At 43.5% G+C, this 23,142-nt stretch overlaps 2 protein-coding genes and 1 long non-coding RNA gene across 18 annotated transcripts in view; 1 reads left to right on the top strand and 2 right to left on the bottom strand.

The window, feature by feature from the left end:
* The window catches only part of rgs12b (regulator of G protein signaling 12b), a 45,850-nt gene extending 41,951 nt beyond the window's left edge, over positions 1–3,899 (bottom strand). For all 6 annotated transcript variants that reach the window (XM_044190523.1, XM_044190525.1, XM_044190527.1 and 3 more), the window contains exons 1-3: positions 2,814–3,899; positions 2,223–2,462; positions 219–1,211 (exon numbers count right to left, since the gene is read on the bottom strand). In XM_044190523.1, coding sequence (XP_044046458.1) covers positions 219–1,211; positions 2,223–2,462; positions 2,814–3,899 — 2,319 coding nt within the window. The remainder of the gene's footprint in view (positions 1–218; positions 1,212–2,222; positions 2,463–2,813) is intronic.
* LOC122873606 lies at positions 2,329–7,441 on the top strand. Of its 2 annotated transcripts, none has more exons than XR_006377478.1 (3): positions 2,329–2,465; positions 2,823–4,494; positions 5,760–7,441. It is a non-coding gene; the product is annotated as an uncharacterized LOC122873606 (long non-coding RNA). The 2 variants fall into 2 exon arrangements; XR_006377477.1 differs by having other exon boundaries at positions 2,823–4,537.
* Positions 7,442–8,074: 633 nt separating this feature from the next.
* htt (huntingtin) overlaps positions 8,075–23,142 on the bottom strand; it is a 32,477-nt gene continuing 17,409 nt past the window's right edge. For 3 of the 10 annotated variants that reach the window (XM_044190512.1, XM_044190516.1, XM_044190514.1), the window contains 29 exons: positions 22,890–23,134; positions 22,596–22,738; positions 22,141–22,369; positions 21,578–21,719; positions 21,248–21,427; positions 20,865–21,041; positions 20,475–20,551; positions 19,934–20,069; positions 19,718–19,840; positions 19,398–19,605; positions 19,021–19,166; positions 18,439–18,616; positions 18,204–18,305; positions 17,847–18,031; positions 17,647–17,773; positions 17,329–17,432; positions 16,856–17,010; positions 16,625–16,764; positions 16,446–16,531; positions 16,173–16,303; positions 15,934–16,066; positions 15,480–15,635; positions 15,158–15,348; positions 14,071–14,185; positions 13,546–13,759; positions 11,741–11,960; positions 11,349–11,511; positions 10,666–10,826; positions 8,075–10,514 (listed from right to left, as the gene is read on the bottom strand). In XM_044190512.1, the coding sequence (XP_044046447.1) occupies positions 10,301–10,514; positions 10,666–10,826; positions 11,349–11,511; positions 11,741–11,960; positions 13,546–13,759; positions 14,071–14,185; positions 15,158–15,348; positions 15,480–15,635; positions 15,934–16,066; positions 16,173–16,303; positions 16,446–16,531; positions 16,625–16,764; positions 16,856–17,010; positions 17,329–17,432; positions 17,647–17,773; positions 17,847–18,031; positions 18,204–18,305; positions 18,439–18,616; positions 19,021–19,166; positions 19,398–19,605; positions 19,718–19,840; positions 19,934–20,069; positions 20,475–20,551; positions 20,865–21,041; positions 21,248–21,427; positions 21,578–21,719; positions 22,141–22,369; positions 22,596–22,738; positions 22,890–23,134 (4,581 nt within the window). In that variant the 3' untranslated portion in view covers positions 8,075–10,300. The other 7 variants (XM_044190513.1, XM_044190515.1, XM_044190517.1 and 4 more) reach the window with 4 other exon arrangements.

Here is a 23,142-nt window from a genome sequence, read left to right as displayed (position 1 = left end):
AGGGTTAGTTTTAACACGACTCTTCCAAAAGCCCACAGCCCACAAACTGCCACAGCATAACACATTACTGAATCCAGTATTGTAGAAAGACTGACGATCTCTTTTGCGTTGACCATTTTGAATAATAATTTATGAAATACATGATCAGCATGAAAACTAATAGAAAAATCAAAGGTATTACTAATTAAAATACGTTTATAACTTCATTAAAATCGTACCTTTTTATCTCCCTCCTTTGCATTCCCTCGTTTCTTCTCTCTTTCACTTCTCTCTGCTCCAACTCTCTCCCTGTCTCCAGCACCAAATAGCTTCTTAGCCCACTCATCTTTTTGAACAGCCAGCCGGTGGGTGTGGGAGTTGGGATGTGAAGGAGGAGGAGGAGGCTGGCTCCCTCCAGGTGGTGGCAGGTGGTCTCCGGGGGCCAGTGGGGCCCGGTAACGGTCGGCCGGGATCTTATTCATGGGTGGGGGCAGGGTGCTGCAGTTAGCTGATGACCATCCGTCTGTAGATTCGGCGTAGGACTCCTGGTCGCTGCTCAGGCCCTGGAGGTGGCTGTGGTGGTGCTGCTGACGCCAGTCTCTCAGCACATGGACTGGCAGCCACCGCTGCGGCTCTACCCCTACTCCTACTCCTCCACCCACTCTCTTTTCTCCTCCCCCAACAGCTCCTCCCCGCTTCCCTGGTGAGTAGTGGTGTGGGTGGACCCCTCGAGAGTGCCTGCCGGGGACATCGGGGTGAGCCAAGGGGAGAGGGTGAGGAAGGTCAGCCAGGTGTGGATCGTTACGATAGTGGCCATTTCTCAGAGCTGGCGGAGGAGGAGGGGGTGGGTGAGGGGCTGAGGCTCCTAGGGTGGGGCTCCAGGCCTGCTGGGACGAAGGTGGGCTGTCCCAGTGACGTTGCCCAGAGATGTGGTTGTGGTTAGGAGGACCTCCGAGGTCCACTAAAAGAACTCTGTTGCTCTTCTCTTCAGGTAAAAAGTTGCCGATCCCACTGTCACTGTTGCTGCTGGTGCTGTGGTTCTGCTGGGCATCATTGTCTGGATCATGGAAGGCCCGGGCCCGGACCCCCTCAATGTTGTCTCCCATGTCCCGGTAGAGGACGGAGACAAACTGGAGGAGAGGCTGAGAACTGGGCGGGAATTCCAGGCAGCCTCCTGTGTCTGGGTCGGGGGTGCACTCAAAGCCAAACCTCATAGCTACACCTAAATGGACCTTAGGAAACAAGAGTCACCGTGAGAGTGTGGGTCGATGGGTAGAATTTTCTAAAATATTTATTTATTCATTTATTTGACAGGCACGATACATATAGACATAAAAGTGCAACCGATGCAATCTATATAGGACTTCTAGCCGTAGCTATTTTGCAGTCCCTATCCCTGGTTATGTATATGTCACTTTTTCTCAATGACAAAACTGCACAGGAAAATGTTTGAACTGTTGCTGGCTGTTTCTAATCACATAAAATGTAGCAGGGCTGATTAGCATCACTGACACTAAATTAATTTTAGGTTTTCTGTAAAACAATCAGGCATTAGCAATAAGGCTGGGTATCAAACGCTATCTCTGTTTACTTCTTCTTTGATCAGATATTTCCTCATTTAAATCACAATTTTGGTATTTTATTGTCTCATAGAAATGTCATTAACAGCTGCTTTGTGTCAAGACAAAATGTAACACAGATACAGAAGATTGGGGGCGGGGGGGTATATTCATATTCCTCTATAGGAGGAACTGAAAAATAAAATTCCTGCTTTGGTATCTGTATCGAAACTACAGTATTGTTTTGGCAACTGAAAAAATGTAAAACTAAAAATTCCCAGACCCTTTTTCTACTATTTCCACCCTGATGAAGACCTTGTGAGGTCGAAACCAGTGGGCATTTTAAACCAATAAGCCTGACTAAATAAAGGCTTTTATTATAACTTTTATTACTGCTCTGCCTAAGAGCATTTTCTGTGATCAGTTTTTTCGTATTGGCAGAGCACCGATTGAGGACTTGGCCATTGCATTCGTGTTTGGAATTCCCAGCTGTTATTGACCAAATTGTGGAAAACAAAGTATCCAATACTTAATAATGTTAAATTTAAATAGGAATAGCCTATGTCTATATCTGTACAAAAAATTCAAATTCAAACTTTTATGTTGATAAAGGGAACAGCTGTTTCCTTTTAAGTATGATTTGTAACCCCTTATTATGTCTCATCACTGTCTCTCTATTCATACCTGGTGGTGACAGAGGTCTGGGTCCACAATGAACACGTGACAGGAAGTCCTCAAACTGCCCTCTTCATCTCGTCCGTTGCTGAAGTGACAATCGTCGTGGTCGTCAGTGGCTTGCATCGTGACCAGCCCGAAGAATCGACGGTCATCGGGACAACAGGCGCTGAAGGCTAGTTTTTCTGCAGGATAGGTGGCCAGAACCTGACCTCTGTCACTGCACAGACGCACACTGTCATGCATGACCTGGTAGGATATAGTTAATACATACACATACATTACAATATGATACCAGGGAAAATATTGAGATAATCGCAGTTACAAGACATCATTAACAACATGACAGACTTTCCATCTTGATACACTGTGTTTATACTGCTGAAATAAAGTAATCCTTTTCATTAGTTTCCTGTTTTCCAGCAAGTGTAAATTTCAGTATGACTTATTTGAGGCCTTGTGCTTAACAAGATAAAGTTGAGAGGATTTCAAGGCCAATGCAGTTTAGGTTAAGCTACTGCTGTTATTTTTTTTTAGTAAAGTAAAAATATAGTTAACAATTTATTATCATCATATGGTTAACAACACATTCCATCGCACCTTCATAAGGACCAGTGAATGGATCTTTTGCTCGGCCCGGAGGCGCCTCATGCTGCATCTGATGGCTTGCAGACTGTCATTCTCTAAGCTCGTCCCTATGGAGGCCAGCTCAATGGAGCCCAGATAGCCAACAATCATGCCCACATTGAGGATACCCTCGCTGGGCTCTAGGACCAAGTCGCCCCCATCTCCTACATCCAAGTCTTGCTCTTCATGGTGGTGAAGGTGGAGATGACGGAAGTCTGAGTCCAGAAAGACTGAGTCGTCATTCAGAACATGGGCCATTTCCTCCTCAGAGAGCAGGTTGGGGTTGCTCTGAGAACGGGAGGAGTTCCGATATGGAGGGAACTCTGGTTCAGACAGTGGACGTGGCTTTGATGATGAGCTAACCCCAGGCCTGTCTTTGTCTGAGCTGCTGGAGGAGTGGCTGGAGTTCTCGAAGATCATGTTAAAAATTCCTCCGGACTGCAGCTCTGCCACAACCTTCTCTGCCCTGTTGATGCCCAGCTGCTTAGAATCCAGTTTGGGTTTGTACCATCCCCCACGGGCTCCACAGCCTGACCTGCTGTTATTGTTGTTGTTAACACTGTTGTCATAGAAAACATCTAACTCATCATCACTAGAGCATGAGTCCAGGTAAGATGCTGCCATTGTGTTGCTGCTATGGTGACGACTTCCAGTAGTGCGTTGGTGATGATGGTGGCGCCTGTGACGTTCTCCCTCAGCGATGACCAGTTTCAAGACACCAGAGCAGCGTCCAATCAGTTTGACCACATCTTCATGCGACGCCTTGGAGACATTGATGTCATTGACGGAGAGGATGTAGTCTCCTGAACGCAAACCTACATAGTCTGCAGGGCTCCCTTTCAGGATGCAGCTGAGGACACAAGGACTTTGGCCTGATAGTGTAAAGCCATATCCTGTTCTTCCTCTCGCCACCTCCACAGCCCGGATACGACCCTGCTGGATAGAAGAGGAGGGTGGTGAAGGCTGAGGCAGGTTGAGCCCACTTCCACCACAAGGGCGTCTTTTGGATGATGCATCCATTTGCCTGAACATTGTGCCAGCGATCTTCCTCTTGTCCATTGATTCAGTATGTTTCAATCAGTCATTATACGTCCCTAGGCTCTGCTCAAGCAGGAACGCAGAGCACACCCAATGTCTATCTTCGTGTCAAACTGCTCTGCTGTTAAGCTGCTACGAAAAAATGAGTAGCAGTTCTAAATGCAGTAGAGGGGTGAAAGTTTGGCCTCAGTTCTGGCACAGCCTTTTTACTGTAGCATTCCCATCCCGGTGTCACTCTCCCAATTCACAAGCTCAGTTACCTGCAGCATGACAGAACACAACCAAGTCAGTCATGAGAGCCTTTGCCTCCTTAGCATGCTTTTGCTGTCTTTACCTCAGCTTCTAGCATGTTTTTGTTCCATATATAGATCAAACATGCTGTCTGTATGGCCTATATGGCGGCATAAGAACTCATATATGGTTATAAAATCGTCCAAAATGTCAAAGGAAAGCTACCATTATACTGTTATTAATACACTATTGATAGTTAATAGCGCATTAAGGGGAAGGGACTTAACACACAGCCACACCTGTGCAAGGTGGAGTCAGTGCAGCTCTGTCCAATGGGAAATATGTTTTCAAACCAGAGGCGTTTTCGCACCTGGCAGGCATGCAGGTAAAATTTGACAGACTCAGCCTACAACAACCGTAACGTCAGGGTAACTTCAGCTTTTAACTTTTAAATTCGCTTATTATCAACATAGACTGTGGCTTTCGTTTGTGTTAAGCAACTATTTGTTCATAAATAACCTAAAACGTTCTAAGAAACGTTAGAAAAAAATGTTAACGTTAGCTGGGATTAGCTGACGCGCTACTGTTAGCTACGCGCTTAGTTAGCTGTAACGTTACATGCTAGTAATGCTACACGTTAGCACTGGTTGCAGTGGTCGCTGTTGAAAGAAACTAACAACTATGTGTTTGTCACTTTATACTTAGACGTGCATGCTTTTCCCCTGTCAGTTCAAGAAAGTTAAAAAAAGTTTCTTGCCGTGACTTGCTGTTCAAATTGTGCATCCACCCATGCTTTAACTGTAGTCCCGCCCCCAGATTTCCAGTTCTTTGGAATGTCGGTCTGTAACTATGGCAACGGCGGTGTACACAGACTTTTATATCCTGTCATTGGTTTTCCGAGTTGTCAGTCAGACAGCGAACAGTTACGCGGATAAATTGGCAAAAGTTTGTTTGAGAAATCACAAATAAAAGTATCAACAGTAGCATATTCCACAGGTGTCAAAACTCAGCATCACAAGAGTGGCCGTCTGTGTCCGCTGTTGTAGTTAGTGGGAGTATTATTGGAAGCAGAGTACATGCATCGATCTGTCTTTTACCATACCTATGCAGCAAACGACAACAGCTGGCTACAATACGTCTGAATTGTAAAGCAGGGATAGCTAAGTAAAAGGTGGATGCAGGTCTTTTTTCTTTTCTTTTTTTTTTTTTTAATGTTCCGACAAAGATGTTTGGTCTAGCGGGTTCACTCAGCGGGAGATAAAAAAAATGACTTACTTGTCGGTGTCCGACGATGATGCTGCACGGGCAGTTTCCATAGTTTAGTAGCTAAGGTCAGTTAGGTAAACTTAGGGACGATGGGTAAACAAAAGAAAAGGCTGCACCATCTGGCGAAGTAGCCTTAAGAGGAGGAGGACTGGAGGAGAGGGAGGTGTGTTTAGAGTGGGCAACGGAGGGGGGTGATCAGAGGGGGATACTTCAAACAGTTTAAATAATAGCCTACTAGAAAATAAATGTAAAGCGTTTTTAATGTAGCCTACATCAACTTCACATAGGCCACATGATCTCTTATGATAGTGTATCTGGGAGAGAGAAGTTTATCTTGGCTGCTGAAGAGAGGTATGATTCTATATCTTGTTTTTTGGGGTCAAGGTCTTTGAACTGTACTACAGCTGACACTATTGTAGCCACACCTTGAAAAGCAAGACAGCAAGGAGCCCCACCCAACGCTTCAAAGGGAAACAGTTGTTTCTTCATGCCAGTGAATTAAAGTAGAGACATCTACTTCAGCAAGAAATCTGCGCGTCTGAGTGTCAAAAGAAATCTTTGATGTGTATGTATTGTGCAAAGTGTTATTGGAGCGGCTAAACTTTGAAACCTGAATTGCTGTTACAAACCAGAAAGGAGACCAATTACAGCACAGCTGTTTCTCCTCTCTGTGTGAATGGCATTGTCCTCTTCTGTGTTTGTGTGGCCTGTCCTCTTTCCAGGTCTCTATGGTGGAGAGGAGGTGGTGTGGCGACATCTGAAGTCCTCCTGGATCCATCCTCTTCACTTGTGTTTTACAGTCTACATTTTGTCATCACGATTGTGAGACTTTCTGTTGTGAATCTATTTTGTACACACGATGTCTGTTGCATGTCTGTCCGTCCTGGGGGAGGGATCCCTCCTCTGTTGCTCTTCCTGAGCTTTCTTCCATTTCTTGTGTTAAAATGTTTTTTTTGGGGGGGTGGTTGTCCTTATGTGAATCGAGGGTCTAAGGACAGAGGGTGTTGTATGCATTGAGGCAAATTGTGATTTGTGATATTGGGCTTATATAAATAAAACTGACTTGACACAGCACATACACACACCTGTTAGTTTATTTATCTATGCATGTATTTTTGTTAGTTTCAAAAGGTTATAGAAGTTTTGCAATATAGAGTTGCAATAAGCTCTATAAAAAGATCTAAAACATTGTTGGGACATAAGTTCATTTTCTTTCCAAAACTGTAACCTGTGCAGTTTTAGTTTGTATCGTAAATGTTATGTAAAGTGCCATGCTTAGTGTAAATCATACCGATGACATGATAAAGCCTTTGTCAAGTTCTGCCATAAAAAGTGTTTGCCATGTGCAGTTGCTTAATACCTGTGCAATCATGATTTCAGCTCAGGGCGTCATGAACCATATGGCAGCTGTCTGGTAATCCTGTTAATACCTTTTAATCATGAACCACCCATCTTATTGGGTGCTGTAAAACAAGAGCAACATATGTTTTCATACTGTGTAGTCTATAAAAGGGAATTCCAGCCTGGCTGAGAAAAGGAAATTGTACAAAATGTGATAACTTGATCGAAGAGCTCAGTAAGAGTTAGTTAAAGGTCTGATAACAGGTTTCAAATGCTTCAACGGACCGTTAAATGGGCACACGTTGGTAAATCATGTATTTTCTCTTGACCATTTGTTGCCTGTCTGGCCAGCTTGTTCTTTCTGACAGAGAGGAAGAACATTTTAATGGTTGTATCCTCACAGGTTGACTGTGTTAGAGACACGCCGTGGTTCCTGTGAGTGCCAAGCGGTCATGTTTGTAATAGCCTTATCTGAAAACAGTGGTTTACCATTTCAGTAGTTAAGCTGAATTTACAACTCGCATGGTGGAAGCCATACAAGTCACAAACATCACACAAGATAAGTTTAACATCTTTAAATCATTTATTCATTTCTACAACAGACCATATGCAGTGATTAAGCAATTTAAAATATTAAATTAACTGAAATACACTATCTCTTTAATTCTTGTTTTTTTTTTTTTTTTTAAACAAGCAATTTAAAGAACAAAAAAAGATGTGATGGAGGCTCCAGGGTGCTGCTGGGGTCCAGACTGAAGAAACTGAAGGAGAATCATCATTCACAGTCTGCACTTCAATTACCACCTTCAGAGAATCATCAGATACATCAAAGTTGTGGCAAGTGGTCACAAAACTGTATTTTCTAGAGAGTTGACATTATGTGCCATGTGAAGAATTTTGCAAAGAAAAGATTTAACGATAGCCATTCTCAGCTTTTTCATTTGACCAAAAACAATGACTATACCATCCTCTGAGTTGTTCATTCTTCAGGTGGAAGAAAAATAGTCTTAAAGGGAAGCATCTTAAATCAGTTGAACATGAGCTTTGTCCATGACCTCCACACCCATCTCCCAAAACCACAAAAGATTTCTGGGTAATCGTATTACCCCCTGCAGGGGTCCCCACTCAGTCTTTTGCTCGTCTTATGTCTGGGGAAGATACTAAAACAAGATGGAAGGAACATTTCCTTTAACATTATAAGTAGTGCAGAAAAAAAAAGGTTTTCTGTCATCCTTCATTTCCTTTCTCAAAAATCCAAACCGACTTTGAAGAAATTGTTGATCTGAGAAAAACAGGATTAATTTTGGCTCATTGAATCTACTTCAGGGGAGGCCTCATATTGGAATTTCAATAACAGCTGCAGAGGACTGAGTCATTTATTGTATGAATACATTATTTTAACATGATCAAAAGGAAGCCAGTCACATTGTTTTTAAGGTTGGAAAGCAGTAGCATACTTAGCATTTAAATCACTGATGTTTTTACTTTCATGTACTGTAGGACTCATTGCATATCAAGAAAGCACCTAACAACAACATGAGAAGAACTTCAAGTTTTTAAGTGCTAGGTGTATTTAATATTCTGCACAAAAGACAATGAATGATGAAATATTTACCAATTTTAACAGAGACAAAACAATATTTAAAGCTCAACAAAAACAGAAAACTCTCGCTGTCGCGTGGCGTCACTACGCTACACTTCCTGATCTGTTGATTTGTCAAAGCTGCTGTTGGTCGCTAAGGTTACAAGGTTCCCTTTGGATTGTGTTGCATTTCTTCCACACAAGTGTCATGGCAACCGTACCCATGGAAATACAGTATTAAGGACTATGCAAGAAAATAGCAGTAATGCTTAGCATGCTTTCAAGCTTTCAGTGTACATGACATACATATATTCAGTCTTTATCTAAGGCAAGTGTATAACGCCGCCCAGCACACTCCCAGGCAACTCAAGGTCGAGTCTCCAATAAAATACTATAAGCTAGTAGCTTTCTGCGGTCTGCTGATTCACTGATTTTTCATTTTCTGATCATGTGTGTCTGTGTGTTAAGACAGACAGAAAAGAAAATGACATCACATTATCTTACTGTCTATTTTAAGATGTCTCACCTTTACAGTTCTTATTTTATCATGCACCATGGCTTTCATACTACTTTACAATTACTTTTTACAAGATACGAAGGTAACTCCATTTAAAGATGACTGTAAATTATTTCCAGTCTTATTACAACAACAATAATAGTCACATCTTACATCCTGAGAATTAAAAAAGTACAAGAACTGGACAGGTGGAATCATTCGGGTGCACTGGGGAGCTTACAAGACTTGAATGCAATTTAAAAACAAAACAACAAAAAAAAAAGGACTTGACAGATATAAGCAATATCATAAAATCGTAAGAGGAAATGCTTTCCCCCCCTGCTATTGATTAAAAAAAGAAAAGACAACATTACTGCAATTTTGGTATTTTACTTGCTTGACAGTTTCCACCGTCGTAAGTGTTTGTATATGGGCCCTTGCACACTTAAAATGTGTAATGTATAATTCTGAAAACGCAGAAGAAAATGAGATTTTTTTTTATACTTCCCAGTATATAGCTGTCTAGTTCTTTGCCCACTCAACACAACAGCCAGAACAGGCCACAGCACAGATACAGAAATTGTAGCAACTTGCTGAAATGGGTGCAAACAAGTTGCCCTTTCTGCAGTGAGAAATGCAATTACAACACCCATCCTCTGCTTCTCATCGTCATTGAAGAAAAGAAAAAAAAAATACTATGGCTATTAGTGATCATTCTTACACATAAAATATTTACTATTTAACTTAGTGTGTCAGAGAATGACCACAAGTAACATAAATATAAAAATGTCTTCACAGACACTAGTTATTGACAACATTGAGCAGGCATTTCTGACCCTTTTGTGTCAGCCTATTGTCAGTGTCCTAACCAGACCTTAAGCACTCTTTAACAAAACGCACAGAAAAATAGATGCACTTGAAACTTAAAATATAGTAAATACTTTGCATTTTCTATTTTTTTTTCTCTTCTATTTTACTTTACTGACATCACAATACTCAAGCAAGTCCTCACAGGAAAATAAACAAATCCAATTTTGTGTTTGATTAATGTTATTTTTATGTTTTTAATCAAGGTGCTGGGTAGGAGGAAGTGTTGAAGGTGCTGTCATTCATCTTAGGGAATGGCCTGGGGGGGGGGCAGAACCACAGTTTGAAGATTTTGCAGCCAGTGTCCTTCATTATAGGTGCATGCTTCCTTTAACATACACCATAAAACTTAATCTCCCCTTGGTTTTCTTTAAGCTCACTCTGCTGAATTCATCATGGTGACTTCAGTAGTTCTACTCATTTCAGATCAGTGTAAAGGAGGGAAAGGAATGAGGCTATAGTAGATTTTTCTAATGAAACATTCTGTTCTTCCCCTCCATCACAACTCAAGAGGGAAGGGTACATGGAGATCTAATTTCTCGCCCTACCACATTTCTCACTCTAATCCACTTTTCCCCCCCATGCTTGGTTCCCCCCGGCCTCTCTCTGTGCCTTCATGTCCATCTCAGCCCGTTGCCCTCAGAGTGATGTATCCTGGTGGATTGACTGCAGACAGCCCAGCAGCTGGTAATAAGGACTGCCTGGCGAGGCCACAGTCTCAAAGACAGACTGGAAAGCCCTGCGGTCCAGCTCCTCATCAATCTGGTGCCGGTAGAAATCCACGGCCACCAGGCAGAACAGGTTGACGTCCACCACCTCACTGGAGCCCATTCTGCTGATCACGTGTGGCAGTCTGGTTGAGAGCAGGGGGGTTAAGGACAACAGACCACACTGTTTGGTAAGCTGTACATTCACACTTTGCTGCTACATCCCCACATACAGTGTAGATACAACAACAATCCAATCACTGTCCTGCTCATGGAACTTATGTCATGTAAGGATACAGGGCTGAGATCCACTGGGAGGTGGAAGCAGAGACAAAGAAACAGGAGAGGCTCCACATGGCCATGGCCACCGGTGTCCTCTGAGTGAAGTTGGATAAGGACAGCAGCACCCAGTCTCGCACCATAGAAGACTGGCCTGTGGCATGGAGTGTCTGGAAAACCTGGAGGTGGATGAGAAAGAAATTAGACGGAGACAAATAGATTGAGAACATTACCTAAAAAGATTCAAATTAGATTTTTTCAAGATGTGCATTATTTCAAGTTATAAATAACAAACAAAAAAGGTTAATTTAGGTTTTTGCTCCAACTTGAAGTTGTCTTGACAACTTATTGTCTGATTGGTCGACAAAAGAGCTGGCTGCAGCAGTCAAAACAGAGTACCAAGTAACAACTTGAGTGAGACTGGACTTCATTGAAATTCTCTGTAATGCTCTATGCAAGAAGCAAACTACCAGTAAGGAGGGAAAAAAACAACTTTTAGCATTGCAGTATTTCTGTGGTCAAAGATTTGATTTGATATTAGAAATTAAGGAATTCAATATAATCCAATCAAATTTTGCCTTGTGAGCTTAATGTACAGAATATTGTAACAAGTTTTTAATCTTGCAATTGTTTGGCATAATATGCATTAAAAATGGTTGAGTGCTTTTTTCATTTGCATGGACTCATGTCGTGCTGCTGACCTTGTAGACGACAGTGGCCATGAATTGTGGGTAAGGTTGCTGATTGGACAGGAACTCTCCGATAACCTTGTTCATGATGTCCTGTGGCGGGAAGAAGTCGTCCAGAAACTGGGGCAGAATCCTGGACACCACCCGAGCCTCGCTAGGTAAACCTTTCCGGATCCTGCAATCAGGAAACCCCAGAAGAGCAAATGATGATGGGAAACAAAACAAGTGCTACTACTGTTTGTCAAAAGGTACATCTGCTGCCACCATCAAACTATTTTGGACACTATAATTCCATAGAGGTCAAATTTAAGAGCTACGTGTGTTTGTTTGTTTTTTCCAATTAACAAAACTGTGTGCAATTCTTGTATAATGGAGGGTGTGCGAGTGTGTGTGTGTGTGTGTACCTGTCGAAGAGCACAGAGACCCTCTCCATGGCAACTATGATCGACTCGCTGTCTGGGGCCTGAGGGTCAGAATGGGCGGGGCGACTGGCAGGGCTGGCTTTCTCCTTGCCTGAGGAGAAACCAACATGACCCGCCGTGACGCCCACCGCCTCTGCTACGGCAGAGCCAGAGTCAACCTGACCTCTAACCCCTGTCACGTCTGAACCCGACGCAAGCACCGCTGAGAGAACGAGAGGGGGGGGGGCACCGGTTGAACCAGTGGGGAAGAGGTTAGAGTGGGAGTAGGGTCACAAGATTCAGATCAGAATTTTGTTGACCTCAAACAGAAAATTGGTGAAATTCTGGGAGCTACCTTTGGTCAAATCACATTCTCAAGAAGTAGGTTTTCTGTAAGTGACTGGTGCTTAACGTACTAGAGATTTTCAATGTCATGTTTCCTGGGTACATTACATACTAGATTATCCTCTCCTTTGACCTGAGTATGCTTCAGCTTGCTTTGCTGTACAGCACATAAAAGAGAGGTATGCAGAATGTTAAAAGTCAGTTTACATTTGCAAGAGCTGGGGTTTACTCAAAGAATTTGCTGGCAACAAAGAAGTGTATTTTAGCCAGTCAGCATATGGACAACAACATGCTAAGAGTTGCTAGAGTTAGTAGGGGCTGACGTAGGGTTTAGAGGTAGGGTATATCAGAGGTATGTATATAATACACGCATCACATGCAGGAAGCAAGCAGGTGTTTTTCCTTTGATGCTGTCACAAGCATCATTAAAAGGTTGGTTGGAGCTTTAAAGATGTTTGTTATGCTGTAAAGAGATTTAATGAAGGTAAATCACGATTATTTGTCATGATAAAAAGGTTCACAGTAAGTACATGTACAGTAGGTGTTACTGGCAGTGAGTGTAAATCGGCCGATATGTAAACTCTGCAATTATAAACTGTAGTAATTTTTAATAATTGTGTTTCTAAAATAAAGTATTTTCAGTTCTCCCCTAATACTTAAAATCTGTGCAGTCACAACTACTTACTTTATTTTATTTATGACACTTTCCATACATCGCTAAATATAAAATTGTCTGCAGTTTGTTGTGTGTGCAAAGTATGTACTGTAAGCTGCATGCAATAGTGGCATGCACAATCAGGTGTAAGCTAGCGAGTTAACATTTCAATAGGCTTAGAGGCAGCAATATATTCCTACCTAATGTTATTCTTAGGATTGTCCCAGTTCTCCCCATTTTCACTTCCCCTTTCTTTTAGTCACCCTTAGCTATGAGGTAAACAACTCCAGTGAGGAATGGGAAACCACCTAAGACAGCAGATCCTATCCTACTTTCTACTGCATTTCTGCAGTCTACATCCTTATTTCTAGCCTTCTATGATAGCGAAGGCAAATCATTTGTGTGGGAGAGGTGGCGAGACACCACTACATTTTACTGTACATACTATTAGGAAGGAAGGGGATGAGAGCACAGGGAAGAAATGGGACACAACCTTGCTGTGGCACTGTAGTCAAGTCATAATTAAACTTGCAGGTCTGCAAGCTTAACTAATGTCAGTGCTGCATCAGCTTCGGTGAGGATAACTGATGATAAAAGTAGTCTACTACTATTTAGTGTCCATACATGTGAGTTAGCCAGCTAGCTCAGTCCCATGGTGAGTTTGCAGTGGATTGAGGGCTTCACAACAGCAGTAATGAAAGCACCAGTCCTAACACAGTACATGCTGGTGATTTAGCCAGAATGCAGGAGACTACATTGCATTTGTGGGGGATTTTAAGTGCATCGGTCGTGTTTGCGCTGTTCTTACCAGTGTACATGCAGGTGAGCATGAGGCCCAGGGCAGCCATGGCTCTGTGTGGCGACGGCATGTTGACTCGGTCCACGCTGAGTTTCACCAGCGCTTCTCCGTCCACGCGTGACAACTGCTCTGACAGCAGGAGGCGCTCCAGACCACGCAGCACACAGTGATAGATGACGGAGGGAGTGGAGTCCTCGTTGGCCGACACCATCACACCACACAACTGCAAGGCAGGGACAGAGGCAGGCGATAAAGCAAGATAGAGAGAGGGAGACATTTTTACAAAGCGGAAAAAGAAAAGGATGCATAATGCTAGACACTGAAACTCACTGAAAGTCTCACTTAATGCTAATTCATTATGAGGATAAAAAATTTTAAATTTGTTACTTTAATGCATCGACTGATTCTGATGGAAATCAAACCCAAAATAATGGAGGTTTTTCATCTTTTTAATGTTTTTATTTTTGTCTCATTCTGACCCCCCCCCCGTCAAGTTCATGTTACTTCACACGTATACACACACAAAATGTTTACCTGTATAACTCCAGCCATAAACTCAGCTCCTACATCCAGAGGGTAGTTCTCCATCATGTAGAAGGCCACTGCGCACATTACCAACACATGCTGCTGGTTATGCAGGTTCACACAGCTGCAGGATACAAAGAGAGGAAACATACTGTGTGAGTGGAACAAAATTAAGATTAAAATCAAATAGAAAGGCCAGTAGGTATTTGTTTGAAATGTGAAGGGCAGCACCTAGTGGCACAATGATGCACTGCACTCTTGGTCGCATCACCTTAAAACCACATGCAGACTACAAGACTTTGAAAACCTCTGAGTTGCTGTGCTGCTCACACCACAAAACATTTTGTCCAAGACTGTTGTCCTGTTGACGTGAGGTTGCACAAACTACACAACTGAACTCAGACTGGGTGTACTGATTACAAAATTATTCAGTTTGGAGAAATCCAAGACTGGATCAAATTATCTCATTATTACAAGAAACTCACATGAGGTCACTGTGGGGCAGAATGCGGCAGTTATTCCAGGTGCAAATGTGATGCATTCTTCCCCAGACATATTTGGTGTATGTATCAAACAAAAGAGCAGGTGTAAAAAATAGCACAAAATGGATATACACAAGACACGAGGAAGGTTGTGGTTGAGAAAATAAATAACTTTATCAACAGGAATATGCTGCTGGACCTCCTGCTCTGTCCCCCTCAATCTCTCTCTCACTCTCTCTAACACTTGGGATGGTTTGTGTATGTTTTGCATCTTTCATTCGTCTTATGTCACTCCATCTCCTTTTCATTCCCCATGAAGCTCATTTCATGACTCCTGTTACATTTATAATGTAATTATGTGTTTGCTCTGATTGGATACTGTTCCTGTCATTTGAAAAGGTGCCCCAACTACAAACACATCCAGTTTTTGGCAAGAAAATCAATTCATGTTTGAAAGCTGACTTGAGGGTTTTAGTCTCAAAGAAATTTGTCTGAGACAAATCAAGGCAAAAGTCTTGTAATCTGCACTAGCAGATCATCATCAATTCAGCTCATTAGATGATGAAATAACATCAGTGTGTTTGTGTTTGAGACAGAATGAGAGTGATACTCACTGAGCGATAGCCCTGAGGTTGGACAGCAGGTACTCAGAGACAGTGGGGATGAGCTGTTTGGCCGTGTCATCCAGCAGGTCACACTCCAACACATACAGCACTCCATGCAGAGCCCCCATGCGGCTGGGCAGGTGGGTGCTGCGCAGGGTCGTCTCCAACAGGCGACACACAGGCTCCGCTATTGCTTTGTCCTAGAAATATATATTTAGAGTTTTCATACATTGTAGAATTTCAGATTAGAAGTTAATGATATACTACAACCAATCACAAACACACATCCCTCCACCATCAAAAGGTCCCCCGCCCACTCAGCCATACTCACCATGCCCAGTACAGCAGCAGCCTTGCAGATGGCAGGCACCAGGTATTGATTGAGGATCTCATCCTCTGGCGGGTGGAGCTTCTGCAGTTCCATCAGAGTCGAGAACATCATGTCAAACTGGTTCCTCTCTGTGAACAGGTCCGACACCGCCAGCAGCTACAGAGAATGACAAGAGGGGAGAAGATGGTGGAGAGGGTGAGAGGAGCGCTGCTTAGTCATGGGGCCTATTTCTGTTGGATCCCCCTCAAACATTTTTTCTTTTCCAAAACAGACAAGCAGGTATGACTTTTTATTGTCTGCTTTCCAATGTAAGGGAAAACTAGGCTCTTTGCCTAAACTGCTTAGAGTTTCCAAGTTATTCTCCAGAGAACAGTAGACGGTCCTTTACTGGTGTGAATGAACAGACGCCTGGCTGAACAAGTGAAATGATAACAGTGTGTGCATCGCAGCTCACCGATCGGACCACTTCACTGATGAGAATTGTCGGGGTCCTCCTGTTACTTGGGGAGCCAGGGATCAGCCACTGGCTGTAGAGCTCCAGGAGAAACTGGGAACATGAATGAATGTCCACACCTGCACGATGCTTCCTGAAAGCACAGACAGTGGTAGGTCCCGTTCTGCATTCTTGTTTCAGTGCATGTGTTGAGACTGCAAAAAAGTGTGAGTGCACATGTCTGCATTTATTTGTCTGACCTGGAGTTGATAGGAGATAAGGGTGGGGAGGTGGGGGCTGGAGTGTCTGCTTCATCTTCTTCATCCTCACCCCATTCTTCCTCTCTCAGTGGGGTGATGTTGTTACCTAGCCACACTGAGTGGATGGAGACCTGGAGAGAAAGAAGAGAAAAAAAAATACACTTAACATTGTACTATTGAAAATCTATTAACATTAAGAACTGAAACCAAAACACATTGTTCCTCAAGCTTCATGTTATCCACCACTTCCTCTTTTTTCCATGCATATCTTACCTGTCCCAGTTTGTAGTCCATGTTGCCCATCTCCCTCTCTGTGTTGATTTGAAGCAGCAGCTTCTCATGGCTGATCAGTGTGCCTGCTGAAACAAAAGTTAAGAAATTAAGAGTCGTAGGTGCACATGCAGCGGCTGCGAGTAGAGATAGGGACGTCGTGAATGTGGATTATGTGTTACCAGCTGAGGCTGCTGACAGCGAGGGTACAGGGTCCCAGGCATGGTACGGGTGGTGTGTATGGACATTGTCTCTCTTCGACACAAGAGCCTGAATCTCTCTCTCCACCTCACCCCTGATCACTGCAAGTTTCCTTCCAAATCTGGGCATAGACACACAAAATTATTCAAATATCGTTGCGTGCTTATTCTGGGCACTACTACAGTATAAATAGAACACAGCTGCACAGCTACCGTGTTTCCAGGGCTTTGAGGCTCTTGTTGCGGGGCTGCTGTTCCAGACAGCTGACTGCAGGGTTGCCAGCAGTGGGCAGGGTCATGGCACTCAGCACCAGGCTGGTGATGGCCTGCACTGCTAACACATTCAACTGGGTACGCTCCAAGTCCTCCTAGAGACAAAAGGATAAACAAAACATTGGGACAAGACATGGGAAAGACGGAGACAGGGAACAGAGGGATATAGAAAAGTTTCTTGCAATGTGTTTGATGTGTCATGCAACACAGAGCATGTATATTTCTTCAGTGCTCACTCTCTGAACATACACAATTGCTTACTTAAATGAGAAAAGTGCAAGCATTTGTGTAAGTGCTTATGTATGCACGTAGGGATGTGATGAGTGTTGTAGTCAGATCAACCTCACTAACAAATTCAACATGTTGAAGGATCTGAACAGTATTGTACTGTGTGTGTGTGTGTGTATATATACCTCCTGCTGTGTCTCCTCCTCATGGTCCATAGCGATGGGTTGGGTGACCAGCACCCCCAGCAGAGTGGCCCAGGTCTCCTCAAACTGAGTCCTACTGCTCCAGCCTAAACATATAGCAACAAAACCATTCAGAAAATACAGTATGTATCAGTCACACACAGACCAAAATCTGACGGAACAGTGGCATTCAGAGTTTACTCTACTGAATCATTCCAGATGTGCAATTTTAGGTAAATCAATAGTAGACAATGTCATTGATGAGATAAACATGAATGAGACAATAAAGGAAAAAAACATTTCATGACTGTTTTTCTGTACCCAGTGTGTTGATTCGGTAGAGGAACTCTCTGAAGACATCCTTTTCCTGCAGGAAGTCCACAGGGATCTCAGGCAGCGTTGTGCCGTACTCTCCTCCTGGCTGAGGGGACCAGCCCAGTTTCCAAACCTACAAACACATAATTTTAATAGACCGATACGGCCATGTATACAAACTCGAGGCATAATATCTTTACACTGACCAGCGGAGGTACTCGGGTGTAGCTGTTGACCAGAGGCAGTCGGGACAGACTGATGACAATGTTGCGCAAGGTTGGTGTGAGGAAAGCGGGGAATGCACTGTTTCTGTGGTGACCCAGGGCAAGGACGCTCTGCAGGCCTTCCACCAGCTCCGCCATGATCTCACATGCTTGCCACTCGCACATGTCTGCAACACAGAGGGAATTTGCAAACATATATATCCCCAAAATCTTTCATCTGAGATCTATTCGACAGAAATGACACCATTAGACATCAAACGGAGTGACAAAGAAAAGCCCTGAAATACTAAATAACAAAACAACCCAGCAGTTTTACTGAGTCTCTAAGTGAGTGCTCACGGTCAGCATGTGCCGAGTCCACTTGGTCTCCTTCAGCGTCTCTCTCTGCCTTCGTCTTTTTCTTCTCTGGATGCAGAAGCTGGTCGCCAGGACTCACCGCCACTGGGAAGCCGAGACAAAAAGTTTGACCAAACATTGAAATGACATGCAGACATTTTGAGTCTTAAGGCAGTCATGGCATGTGACCATACTAAATGATAGGGAATGCACAAACACGTCCTGGTGGCCTCCTCACCTGCAACAATGATGAGGCGTAGGCAGTAGATAAGGGAGCAGGTCTGTGTGGTGTACTCTGGGGTGGAGAGTTTGTTCCAGACGCAGGGCTGCTGCAGGGCCAGACACAGGCAGGACAGAGCCCACTGCAGGTCCACACTCAGGGGCAAGTGGTCCTGGAGGAGACGCCACACTACCACCTGGGCGACACAAGAGAGAGACACATACAAGGGTGGAAGATGAATGTGGTAAACAGTGGTAAGACAGTGAATGTAAAGTAGGGAGCACACAATACTGAAATATTCAGTTATCAATGATTCTGTTTTGAAAGTAGATATATCTTAGAGCATATTTGCTTCTTTAGATGTGTGTTAATAATGGCTAACATCAGAATTTAAATTGGACAATCAGGATAAAATTATGGGGTCCCAATTTACATTACTGTTACCACTATTTTATGATTTAAACTTAAGCCTGGAAATCTTACCAAACCAAAAAGAAATGAAAGTTTTCTTTAAAATGATTTAATTATATGAATCTATAAGCAAGAATCAGTCCAACCAGCGAATGAACAAAATTATATGTTTAAAATGTGGTCTTTTACCTCAGCAGCAGTGCAGGTGAAAGTGGTGATGAGCTGTTCCTTGTCAGAGGGGATATGTAGTGAGGAAGGCAGCTGGCTCACACTCAGCAGGTACTGGGACAGAGCTCTGCAGAGCGACAAAACTCTGGGGTAGAAACCTGGCTCATCTGAAAAAAAGACAGCGAACACACAGAATACTTAAAACTCTAGTTGTGGAGGGAGAACATTTCTCCTGCATTTTCTCCCTCAGATTCAGGTTTCAAACACTTTAAGTTCAAGATGTACAAGAAGTCAAAATTTAAGAGACTTAGAAATTACTCAGACAGTATCATAAATTACAGATCTATGATCGATTGATGTATTTTCATCTACTCATGCCCCCCTTCCTTCACTCTCACCATACACATCAGCTAGTTGACCCCAGTAGGGCTGTGGCTGGGAGGGTGGCAGGAAGGACTGGTGTGGGACAGGAAGTGACCCGGTGACCCCTGCGAGCTGCTCTAGGGTCACCTGCAAGGACGTCTCCAACAAAAGCGACCCCTGACCCCGTGCTAACCGCTGCACCCCCATACTCAGGCACGGACACAGCAGACTTAGGTTGAACTCCTGGGGAAAAGGCCAGGTTCAGATTGCAATATATTCCAGTTTTAATTAAATCAATATGTTCAAGAAAATGTATCCTTGAGGTCTGATATCTGGGCATTGCAGTCTGTGTCACCTTGCAGCTCATGATGTTAAAGAGGTCAGCGGGAGGTAGTTTGGTAAGGAGTTCTGTTGTCTCCAGCAGGGAAACATCTCCACGAAGACAACACTGAGACTTCACCAGAGCCACGTACCACTCCTATAAACAAAATGACATTTATTTACTTTGCACGATCAAGACACAGTAAAAACATGAAATACAGACTCACACCCAGATTCTCTAATCCCTCACCTTATCTGCAATGACCAGTTCAGGGGCAGGAGCTGGATCCCCATCCAAGGGGTGTGATGTCACAGGAGGTGTTGGGCTGCTGGTGTCAGCAACAGTGGCTCTGAACCTGTCCAGCAGGGAGTAGAACCTCTGATGCCTGTGATAAGAGAGATGAACAGAGGATATGACACATTGATTTTTTTCAAATTTGACATAAATCTGTCCAGCTTATGGATAACTTCAATCCCTGCAGATATGTGGCACTCTGAACTGACTGAGAGCAGAGGATGTCAAATTACCTTGGTCTGAGATACCACATATCCGTTTTGCCACGACATACATTATAACTAAAGTAAAACATGTTTTTTCTTTGGAATTTAAGTTCTGTTGTTTAAATCTGTTTGTCTTGGGCATCTTGATTTTTTTGCTAACTGGTGGGTTTCATTTCTGTTTTGTTGTTGTCTGTTCTGCTTTTTACTATACAATCGTAAGTGAAATGTGCAACAGAATGGTAGAACTACAAACTATTCTGCAAATTGGCTACAATGCAGAAGAGTGTTACCTCTGAGCCAGGCCACTGGTCTGGAGGTATTCCTGGATCCTGTCCAGTTCCTCCACAGGCAGCTGAGCTATACTGTTCTGCAGGGTGGAGGGACAGAATAACACATGACATAACATCAACTTGAGGGAAATGACAAGTAAGTACTACATACAAGTACAACATTTTAACATTAACACTTTTTCCTAAGTAAGAAATTCACGGCTTTTCCCAAAGCTTCACAGAAAGAGACGCAAAGTTTGCATCTGAACATGTTTATCTACTTGTATTGATGTATTCACGAGACTTATAAGTCCAAACCTATATGACGCTAAAATAGGATTGATCACATGTTGAAACTTATGAGAAAACTCCCTTGTGACAAGAAAATGCAAACCCATACATAAGCTGTACCTGTAGTGTCTCAGCCAGCAGCATCTCCACTCTGCGACACGCCAGTGTGTCCACCATGCGAGCAAGAACCCTGAAGGGTGTACTGAGCAGCTTGTCCACATACAGCATCAGCAGGGAGCCAGACTGACTCAGGTGGATGCCTTCCAAACACTGCAGAGTCTTCTTCAACATGGTAGGCTGCAAAGGAGGAGAGGATTCAGTTAGTAGAGCAGAAAAGGGGTGAAAGAAGGAGAGCAAGGGGAAAGGGAGGTGAAGAGGAAGGGCAGGAAAGAAGGAAAATAAAATTAGGACTTGTTTTTTTTTTTAATGTATTTTATGAATAAAATACCTTGACTAATGAGGGATGATGGAAAGAGACAAGAGATAAAAGCATGTAATCTCACAGTAGTGAGGTTGTCACATCGCGACTGGATGGCCTGGATGAAGAGACCGCTGGCAGCGGAGTTACGGTGCACAGCGCTGATGAAATCCTGCACTGGAGGCTCATGGGAAAGGTTGATGAGGTCACGCACGTGGTTGACAATCAGCCAGGTCAGATGCTCTGAGTCATGGAGGTTCTGACACTACAGACGTCAGAAAAATCAAAATGACACCTTAACTTAAAACATAAAAGTTTGTATAATCAAAACATTATTGTTGATCACTGTCTATTATTGACTGATTCCAAGAGTGTTAAGAATGTTGGACAATGCAAAATATTTTGAGAGTCTCACCACATAGTCACAGAATAGGATGAGGGCTCCCCTGCGTACAATCTCTCTGTTGACCATGGCTAACTGAGTCTCAGGCTTGTCCTCTTCTCCTTCCCCTGAGGAGTGAGGGCTCAGCAGCTTTGTGCATGAGAGGCTTTGCCTCCTGAGAGAAGGAAAAGGGAGAGAAGGATGGAGCCAGGGTGGATTGTCACAAAGTAAAGTGCTGTGCTGAAGTTCTAACAGGAATTAGATTTTGTTCAATTTGCATGCTTCTGACGTGAGGAGCATCAGCAGCCACATTCTGATTGAAATAAAAAGAAAACATTTTCAGTTAGACCCAGAACATCTCACTAGACTTAATCTGATACAGAATTTGTGAGTGGAACAATGTCAGATAAGACAAATAAGACATTGTTGTGATTGTTGACCTTCATTAACATGAGGATTAATGACATAACTGATCATTGCTGTGTACTGACTTCTTCCATTTTGGAAGTATTCCCCCTGTCCACTTGAGGGTGTATGATTAAGGTCTACTCAAATAAACTTGCCAATGATGAGTCACTCAGACTAAATGTTCTTACTTGGGTGTTTGGTGCACCTCAGCCCACCAGGAGTAATTGGTGTAGTTGATGATGAGAAGGACCTGGCACCACAGCAGCACCAGGGAGGGGTGGGTGGTGATCAGGCACTGCACCATGCTGTTCAGACCCTCTAAGGGGTAGAACAGGTCGGCCTCGGTGCTAGGCAGTCCACCTCCACTCTCACCCTTCAGGAGACGACTAGCTGCAGCTGTGATCCTGCGAAACATTCCTGGAAGGAAAAGTAAATCAAAAGAAGGAAAGGACTATCATACTGTTCAAGAAAAATGGCGTACATTTAAAGTGCACTAATTTCAAAGAACATCATGCAACTTATTTGGTGGACTAAATTAATTTCATTGTAAAGCTTAATATCAGATCTGTTTTAAGAAGCCACACTTGGTCTTACAACATTGTTTAAAGAAACAAAAATGACTTTTGAAATGATATAAGCTCACCACTTTTGAAGACATGTATGAGACACATGAGCAGCGTGCCCAGCTGCTGGCAGTAGAAGGTGTGTTGCTGCTCTGTAATGTCCACTTTAACCTGTCTGGAGGAAATGTCATCCAGCAACACTCCTACCAGCTGGAGCAGGAACCTAGGGGACAAAAATTTCAAGTGAAAGTGAGAGGGGAAAAAAGAAGACCCGTGGAGTAGTGGTTGCAAAAAAGCAGGGACCGAGTAGAAACATCCCTCAATCTTTACGTCAGAAGCATCTAAAACGACAGGCAGTGAACACACTCACTAACCTGGCAAAGGTTTCCTCAGGTAGGGCTTTTTGTGCCTCACCATTAGGTTCCTGGTTACCGAGTGTGTCATTTGGGGAGGGGCTCTGCTGATGGAGGCGGCGGATTGCATGGCAGGAGAGGAGATGCGGGGAGAGGGAGAGTTCATGGACCCGGGACAGGACAATGTCCTCTGTGGACTGGGAGACGAGTACCCTGAGCACCGCCAGGATACCAGACACCCACAGCTGGACTGTCGCTACTGATGCCTGGAGGA

The sequence above is a fragment of the Siniperca chuatsi genome, linkage group LG3, assembly GCF_020085105.1.
Source record: "Siniperca chuatsi isolate FFG_IHB_CAS linkage group LG3, ASM2008510v1, whole genome shotgun sequence".
NCBI classification, from domain to species: domain Eukaryota; kingdom Metazoa; phylum Chordata; class Actinopteri; order Centrarchiformes; family Sinipercidae; genus Siniperca; species Siniperca chuatsi.
Note: the sequence above shows the minus strand (reverse complement) of the source record. Positions and strands in the feature narration are given on the sequence as shown.